The 9,361-nt window shown below is 45.0% G+C and overlaps 1 protein-coding gene across 1 annotated transcript; it reads right to left on the bottom strand.

Moving 5' to 3' along the window:
- Nucleotides 1–672: 672 nt before the first annotated feature.
- LOC128503623 (mid1-interacting protein 1-B-like) lies at nt 673–6,401 on the bottom strand. The gene is made up of 2 exons (XM_053473768.1): nt 6,247–6,401; nt 673–1,557 (listed from the first exon to the last, which is right to left on the bottom strand). The coding sequence occupies exon 2, from the start codon at nt 1,522–1,524 to the stop codon at nt 1,060–1,062; it is 465 nt and encodes a 154-aa protein (XP_053329743.1). The 5' UTR covers nt 1,525–1,557; nt 6,247–6,401; the 3' UTR covers nt 673–1,059.
- Nucleotides 6,402–9,361: the final 2,960 nt, after the last annotated feature.

The raw sequence follows: 9,361 nt of genomic DNA, 5'->3' as shown, positions 1-9,361 counted from the left end.
GTCCAACGTGCGGCCCTCCAGCTGCTGCAGGACTACATCTCCCACAATGCTCTTTCAGCTAAGGGGCTGGCTGAGGAGTATGGGAGATGTAGTCCTGCAGCAGCCGGAGGGCCGCACGTTGGACACCCCTGGCATAGGCATTATATTTCATACTCCAATTGGTGCAGCATGGTCAAAAAAATCCGAAGAGCATGAGGAGTCATTATGGTGAAGACCAAGTCCATTGCCCACACCAAGGCCAACATCCTTTGAGTTCCTCAAAACATTGTCCACTTCCGTAGTCCAGAAATACACGATGCATTACCGCCTGTTACATCTTTGTTAGTTAAGTATGAAAAACTGTTCTGCTACAAAAAGGGATATCGTTACCATACTAATAAATGGTAAGTTTTTGCTGGTTATTCAACTCCATTGGTCATTTTGGTGATAAGAACAGTGTACCAGAATCACCTTCTTCATACATAACCCAGTTGTTTTCTTAGATGGCGGACAACTTCCACTATTTGCCAACAAAATGAAAGTCATCCTCACCCCAGTATTTTTAATTCGATCTTGTAGCCTAATACAGGATGTTCACAGTTCTGTTTTCTTGAAATAAGACTATGTTTGCATCATTTTCCTGCTGAAGTATGTGACCTGAGGTGGGATTATATATAATTATATAAAAAAAAATGTCCGTATACAGCTTTAATTGCAAACTAAGCTTCCTGAAATGGAATAAACCTTCCGCTGGCCATGATACACCTTGGCACGTCTTAGCAACAGATCCCAGAAGGGAAAAACGCAGGCTTGAGCGTAACTGGGGGAGGGAAGGCATAGAGCCATGGTAGAAAAACAAGAGTCAAGGTCATGTGTGGGATCTAGAATAGGGAAGAGCTAGAAGAGTTGCAGGCAGGGCTAAGAGCTAGTCCCAATACACACCAGGGACCTCAATAGAAACGTCTGCTAAGTTAGTCATTTTACTTTGCGTTTCCTGGTGCGTGCATTAATGTGCAAAAATGCATTGGCATCCATGCAAAATAGGCTGCAAAGATGGGAGGGAAGAAAAAAAAAAATCACTTAGTTTGAAATGCTTCTAGAATAATGTCCGTTACTTGGAGAGCTGACTTCGATCTCCTTCTTGTAGCAGTTGGTCAGAAGATTGGCCTTTTTGGTAAGTTTAGTGAGGACAGATAGAAGACCTCTTAAGTGATGCTGAAATTGTTCTACCAAATCACTCGTCTCATCCTCCGTTGCTTCTTCATTTTCAGCACGGCGTTCTTGTATGGATTTGTTTTCTTGGTTAATTCCCCACTTCATGTCATGCCTTAGAGATTTCAACAAGAGGTAAGAGTCATACAGGTTTTTCTGCTCAACAACATCTGTAGACTTGGAATGGTCTCCATGGCCCTGCCTATCTGGAGTCATGTCCTGGAGCATGCTAGGCACCATGATTGTCTCATCCATTATGGTCGTAGCAGCGTTAAAGCGATGAATGGCATCAAGGAGGGATTGGCGTGGATGTCCATACTGTGATTCCTCCATGCTTCAAGTTCTTTGGTGCCTTCAAACAGTCTTCTGCAATAAAAATGTTTATCACACTGAGTAAATGCAGGATAGCACAGGCATCATTTTTATATACATACATACACTTTTTTGAAATGGCAAAGGGGTGGGGTGGGGTGGGGGGATAAATTGATAGTAAAAAACAAATCAATGAACAATGATAAGGTGATATACAAACATCCTACTGTAAACACCATTTAGTTCTACTGGAGATGCTCCCAGCTACGGTCACCAAGCAGGCCCACAGACAGTAGATTCAAGGTTTCATTCAATAAACCACATTTTATCAGCAATTAAAGGACATTTGTACATCTTTCAGAGATACCCAAACTAGATGCGTCCTACTGAGAATGAACTTTGTACGTCTAGACCAATTCATTTGTAGCTGGATGGCTTTTCCCATCATGATGAAGTTTTAGTATAGAAACACCAGGTAGTAGCAGGAGGATCCAGGCGCACAATGAGTCTTTGGGCTGGAAGCCACACTGACTTCTAAGTCGTCCCACAGGTGAGTTGGGCTACTGACTTTTTCGATCACAGACAGCATCAATAGTGATACACAGAACCATTATATTGAAACCAGACTGAACACATTCTTGAAGCTGATCATTGTGGTGATCAGAGCTCCTGCCCAATGCTGGAAAATTGGAGCATCACATTTCGGCATCTGGGCTTGGTGGCAAGTATTTTACCCCAGCATTAGACACATTATTTAGACGTTACGCCTCATTAGATGGTGGGTAACCACTTTATTGCTGAGGCGTATAGCAGATAAAGTAATCGCTCTGTTACAACAACACGTAATATACTTTGTTTTCCTCTTTTCTATCGGAGGATCTGTCTAGGCAACTGATCTGGAACGCAGCCATCGCTAATGAGTCATCAGTGTAGCTTCCAAACGGGGACATGGGACAGTAATAGAGACCTGCTCATATGTACACAGACACACACACACACACACACTTGGTGTTTTTCTCCCAAATTATTCTTTATTGCAACAATTTACTTTTAGTAAATTGTATGTTTTGCTTAAAAACATGAACTGTAATCATTAACCCCAGGGATGTTGCAAGTGAATCCACACGTTTAATAAGTGCGATGATGGACAAGGTGGAAGCAGATATTTTGGGGTACACACACACCCCTTCATCAGTGTGCACCTACACTTCTTAACAGTAATCTTTCAATGTGTATGTTATAGGTTGATCATCTGAGCAAGTTATTGTCAGAACAAACCGTTAAGAAAAAGAAAGTGTAAAATGTGCTGAAAGGGTTAAAACGTAGGCACTTCTCGCACCTCATTAGAGCAGCTCTTAGTTCCTCTGCTGTTAGAGGAGAACGCATTAGGGATGAGTAGGCGAGTCCATATGGAGATAGATTTTTTTTCCAGGTGGAACAGAGATTAGTGACCCTTGATCTGTAATATAGTGCTATGCAAAGCGACAAAAAGCTAAAAACAGACAATTGTGTATCTGTCCCACAAAACATTAGTTGCGCTGTCAAGTGTGCTATGTAAATAAACCCTACCAGATCTGCTGGCAGCCGTCAAATGCTAGGTTTCTGATACAAGACCCACTTGGCCCATCTAAGCCTGCTCATTTATACCAATGTAAACACCCAGACCTTGATCAGTCCCTTCAGGATCGTTTTAAATCTATCCCGTGTTTAAATTCTCTGTAATAGCCTCTGTAATAGCTGTATATGTAATAGCCTCTACCACATCTGCTGGAAGGCTGTTCCACTTATCTACCACCCTCTCAGTAAAGCTAAGCTTCCTTGCATTACACGCAAGCCTCGGACCCTCTTGTTCCAACATTCCCCTTCCTTTGAAATAAAACCTCCCTTCTGTACTTTATAAAATACCCCTATCTCATCTTCACCTCCAAGCCACACATACTGCGCTCTCTTCGTCTCCCCGGTTAGGAGCTCTACCCTAAACTCTCCAATATTATTCTTTAACGATAAAACCAAATCTTAAGAAACTTTAAGAACTTTTAAACATTTTACGTGAATAAAGAATTTCTGCAGAAGGCACATAAAATATTTTTAGCAGTAGAGAATGTTTATATTTCCATTATTATATTATTGCTAGTAGTTATTACCGCCTGCTCCAGTATTCAGGAAGTTTTAGTTTCCTTTACAGAAGGGAAGTATGGACACGCTACAGGTTTATATGTAAAGCGCTACTCCACGCATACTTAATGATGCATGTTTCATATGTTACTGCCAAGCCCCACACAGAGTCTGACATACAGCGCGGCTCCTTACACGCGTGTTCCTCTGGACAGAGCAAAAAGGGGAAACCCCCCCGCTCATAACTCCGAGCCCCATGGCTCGCGCTCTCAAAGCTGTTGACGGATCAGCGACCGGTTTGAGGACATCCATGTTTCTGTCGGAAACGGCTCAGCCCTGCATTCAACAATATCCTGTATGAAATGGACGGCTTCCAGCTGCGCTTCTGATAGAACAATAAATAGTTCCCGCCGGAGTCGGGTATAGCAGCAACTTTTTCCTCTGCCTCCCGCCCCATCTATGCGCTTCCTGGGAATTCCTCAATCGCGCATTACATCTGCTCGGTGCCAGGCAGACCCCGTCTCCGGGGCTTGGCAGCGTTCCCAGGCGCTAACTCCTGCATTAAACATCACGCGCAAGGGAGGACTAAACCAAAGGGATACGGTGCCTACCACTCAGAGAACAGCAATCCAGGCTTTTCTCTCTATAATACAGTCCATGTATATATAAATCACATTTTGGGATGGCCAATACGCATGGTCCTTAGCAAAGTTAGCAATAGATGGAGTTATACATACATGTAGATTGCGCACTTAGACCATGTTAAGTCACGGGACACGTGGTTAGCAATAGATGCAGTTATACATACATGTAGATTGCGCACTTAGACCATGTTAAGTCACGGGACACGTGGTATCACAGGGTGCACACACCTAACGGGCTAGAAGCCATAATCATGCTCACAAGTAGGGCATCCCTGGTGCATCTAAGTGTGATCGCAGCATCAGCCATTTTTATTGTTTAAAACATTAAAAATATAAATAAATTTAAATATATTTGTGTTATATATCATTTTTTTTTAATTTATTTTTTAATAATAAAATTGGGGGGTAATCATGGGCTGGGGGGGTGTCAGCTAGCAGGACGCCGTCTCCAATTTGTTTGGGCAGCACTGGTTAAAGTAGCATCCGGCCATATTGGATGCCTGCTCCGGGGACCCAATCTCCTTTATAGGTAGGCTGAAAGGGCAAAACGTAAAACAAATGTTAAAAAAAAAAACACAACCTTAAAAAAAAAAAAAAAAAAAAATTATAAAAAAAAAACCCGGGTTGCTGCTAGAAGTGGTAATGACCAATAAGCACACAAGACAAAGCAAGACTTCAACGCATACGTTCTAAAAAACATTTCCAAAATGTATCCGTTTCATACAAATGATGGAGCAACCCTGGTGGGCTTTTCCTACGACAACATCCATCACGAAGGGCCTCCTCAGGCATTCTTTTGGAGATCCGCACTGGGGAAGGCCCTTCATAATGAATAGCGAAGACTGTAAAGTGAAACGGTCGGTTTTACGGATGTTCTAGCTGGAGGATGGGATGGCACAGAAGATACCGGACTGGGCGGGAGGTGTTGGATGGTAGTAACCACCATTCAGTTCCCAAATACCTGCAGTGGTGACTTTTCGTTAAGCAGACATTTCCTTGTAGAGTTGATGCAGAGGAAAGCGCGGGCTCTGCCTTGGGAGACCGGTGCCATGGGGCGGAAGTGGTGCCACCTTATCCTAGGTCTCTCCTATCTTCAGAAACACAACCAAGCTGGAGAAATAATTCACATGGAGCACCGGGAAACAGACCTCCACAACTACAACCAGCTAGAGGACAGCGGCCATTAAACAGCATCACTGCCTGCCTCTAGGATCATGATCACAGCTGCTTTACAACAGGTTGGCTGGATGGTCCATAATGACTGGCGCTCCAAAGGGAAGCCATCATTCTGCTCAGGTGACCATGATCTTAGGATACCATGGACCATAGACTAGGTCCTAGGGCAAGGTTCTTGCAATCAGTAAGAACATCCTATTGGTTGCCATGGTGATTGCACCAAAAAAATTGAAATAAAAGTCATCAATTTAAAACTAATCCCATCCAGCAGGGCAAAGGGTGGCAAACACTGCGGGATGGGCCACTCCACTCACATGTACAACACACACACACACACACATGTATGATCCCAGCAACTGTATGCAGGTGTGGAGGCTGCATGGAGAGCAACCATTTTAACTCTAAAACAACAAAAAAGGGGCTTCCCTGCCTCTTTAACGATCTAGAAGTGCTCGGTAATCGGTGACAGATCTAGAAGGATATTGGGAAACCGCAGCTCAGTATTAACCCCACAGTTACCAAACAGCTCTAGAATTCCCAGCTGGGACCCTAATGAACTTTCCACAGTCTGACCGGGGGTCCCCACACCCCTCCTCATCACTCAGGGTGACCCGCCGCAAACACCTGCCCGGGGATGCGCAAAAAACATAAACTGGCAATGCGGCCCCTCGCTGCCTGGGCATGATATGAGTTACAATCTATGAGAACTAATGTCAGAGGCTGCTGGTACCCTCCGCTTTAACTGCCCCTATATACAGAGAGGAATCATTAACCCCTCGCCTCACAACGGCGCCCCCACGGGCTTTACCCTTCCATCAGCTTCCTTCCTCCCCTCCGGTCTCCAGCAGCGGCCGAGCGCCGGTCTTTCCGAAACTCGCCCCGAGTGATCCGCGGCTCCGCCCTCCCCGCCGCTGCCTTCACCGACGGGCCTATTTATGGTGAAACTGACTCAGTATCTGCTTTATCTCCGGTTGGCTGCTCTGCTCCTATTGGTCCTGAGTGATGCTTGGACCAGCCTCCAATCTCATTTAACTCCCTCAGTGCCAACAAGTTCTAGGATGCTGTGCAAACCATAACTTCCTTAACCCCTGCGTGCGTGCGTTCTCCGCTAAAAGGGGAAGCGGCCAGTGTTACATGTGATCCGGCAGAGAAAGGGTTTCCCGGGGGTTCCTCGGGCTGAGCTGCTCGGATCGGCGACATCCTGTTTTTTTCTATATGCTGCAGAGCAATGTGTGAAGTTACCAAAACAGGATGCCTGTGAGGGGAACTTACTATTGTTTAACAGGGCTCATCAGTCTCTTATAGAGCGATATAAACATCTAAACTCGTGACAATGCATGGGGGCATTTCTGGGAACTCAGGGTTTGGCCCTGAGTGTCAGTTTTTGCCCCAATCTCGGGTGAAGGGGCAGATTCTGAGGGTTAAACATCTGCAGCTGACTCCGTCCTTTTCTACACGGCTCTGATCATATATGTGACTCCCAGTTGGTGCTTTTGCTCCCGGTGTGTTATGGATGATATTCCTGCTTGGATACAGGTGACTCAATTCAGTGTATCTTTAAATAATGACCGGTATTAGAGTCATTTGGGTAACACATTAAAGGGTTAATATTTCAAGAGTCACAGGGTCCGCTCATTTAGAAAGCTCCCAGAAATGCATGGGGGGCACATGGTGGATCTCATGCTCCCATTAATCGGTCTTCTAGACAGGACTTTATCCTCTGGTCTCGGTGATCATGGCATATACCGTATAGGGACATAGAATTTGATGGCGGGTACGACCCATAGGCCGTATAGTCTGCCCCTTTATGACTTTAAAAAGTCAGGCCTTAATAAGCCGTTGGTCTTGTCCTTGGCCAGATTTAGGGGTACACCTGTCCCCAAGAGACAGGGGCATCCAGCGGCAGGAACCCCACCTGGATGAGGATCTGTCCTGCCTGCTGAAGACGCCTCACACATTATTAGAAACATTGTTTCCCAAATACATGATGAATTACCCTAAATGCACCGCCACCAAAACAGCCTTTGGCTAAAGGAATAAATCTGGGATCCCACTGGAGTAAAGGATCACAAGGAGCCGGTTTCACTGGTTTAGCCAGGTCCTTCGTGTAGACATACTGGTTTGTTTAGCCGCGGTTTGTCTCCGGGGGTCTTTGGCTGTCTATGTGACTGTAGGTTCCCGGTAGCGGTGTGACGGCTGTTGTAGAAGTCATACACTCACAAGCCTGAGGTCCGAAGCTCAGCTACAACTCGTCACTGCTGTTTGGGGGGGTAATACGGCTTGAGGCCATTCTTTCAACAACCCTTGCCAGGCTCTCCCTGACTGTCAACCTGATGTGACCCTGCTGAAAATTAGCACTCATCTTCACAACAGCGCACAACGATGTTGCAAGCGTTTCCTGAGACTTGCATTGCAGATGTCGCTGTGTCCTGCACATGTACTGCTGGAAGCCCCCTTTACATACTTACACCCGGTATTATTCCATGTGCTGTAACCGTAGTAAGCGACAGAGTCAATAACAACATCAATAAAATACAACATCCAAAAGCATCATCAACAGCACAAACCACTGGTCAGAGCAGACGCGCCATGTGAGTCCCGCGACACTGCACAGGGCAGCTCAGGTGCGGAGCATAACCCCCATCATATCATAAAGCCGAGTTTGACAATAACAGGAAATTATAATGGCGTTGGCGGACAAAGCACAGAAAATATGGTTTGACACATGAAGAAACCCTGGGGAAATGGGGTGGTGATGTGACGAGAGATGTGAGGTGAGGGCGTGGGGTGAGGTGGGGGTAAAATGAGAGAGCTAAAAAAGTGAGTGGTCCTGGGAGAGAATGAGGCTAGTACTCCTCTTCTAGATTATCTACAAGAGAGGAGCTTCGACCATCACTCCTATAGAACCTTGTTGGACATCCCATTCTGTAACCAAGGGCATTAATATACTGCGGTGCCGCTGTAACGGCTTCCACTATTCTGGGAAAGCTTTCCATAAGAGTTTTTGGAGTGTTTTAGGGGGAATTGTTGCCATTCATCCAGTAGATCGTTTATGAGGTCAGGCGCTGATCTCGGAGGAGAAGGATCGGCTCGCAATCTCCGTTCCAGTTCATCCCAAAGGTGTCCAATGGGGTTAAGGTCAGGGCTCTGTGCGACCTCTCGAGTTCCTTAACACCAAGCTTGTCAAACCATGCCTTTATGGTCATTGCTTTAAGGCACAGTCATGCTGGGACATGAACGGGCCTTTCCCATGATGCCCGAGACATGCAATAGCCTAAAATGCCTTGTATTCGCTGAGGCTGACACTCCGTGCGAGTACTACCACAGGGCACCTCGGTTACCGGGTTTCTGGGTGGTATGGGGAGGAACTGCGCAAAACATTCACCTATATCTAAAAATAGCAGGAAGCACCTGGGATTAAAGTGACCCTATCAAAAATAACTTTACATTTATCAGCATGCAATAAATAAAGCTGTTGTATTAAAAAAAAATAAAAAAAAAACATAACTGTCCTGAAAATAAACATAAGCGTTAAAAATACACAAAGCGAAAATGTCCTAGTTCTATGTCACCCAATAGATTTGTTTTTGCTTGAGGAGCGCCCTCTTGTGGCTGTTATATATATATATATCTCAGAGGACAAAAACATTATTGCATACTGCTATAACTAAACCCATTTACATTATATATATATATATATATATATATATATACACACACACACACACGATCAGTCATAAAATTATGACCACTAACAGGTGAAGCAAATAACACTGATGATCTTGTTATCATGGCACCTATCAGTGGGGGGGATATATTAGACAGCAAGTGAACATTTTATCCTCAAAGTTCATTGCTTTTCCTTCCCTTGACCACTTCGATAGGTACCGATCACTGCAGACTAGGAAAACCCCACAAGAGCT

The sequence above is a fragment of the Spea bombifrons genome, chromosome 8 (genome assembly GCF_027358695.1).
Source record: "Spea bombifrons isolate aSpeBom1 chromosome 8, aSpeBom1.2.pri, whole genome shotgun sequence".
NCBI lineage: Eukaryota > Metazoa > Chordata > Amphibia > Anura > Pelobatidae > Spea > Spea bombifrons.
This window is presented reverse-complemented; position numbering and strand designations above follow the sequence as displayed.

Excerpts from the sequence above, each read along its gene's own strand:
- LOC128503623 (XM_053473768.1), bottom strand. The coding sequence starts at position 1,524 with ATGGAGGAATCACAGTATGGACATCCACGCCAATCCCTCCTTGATGCC.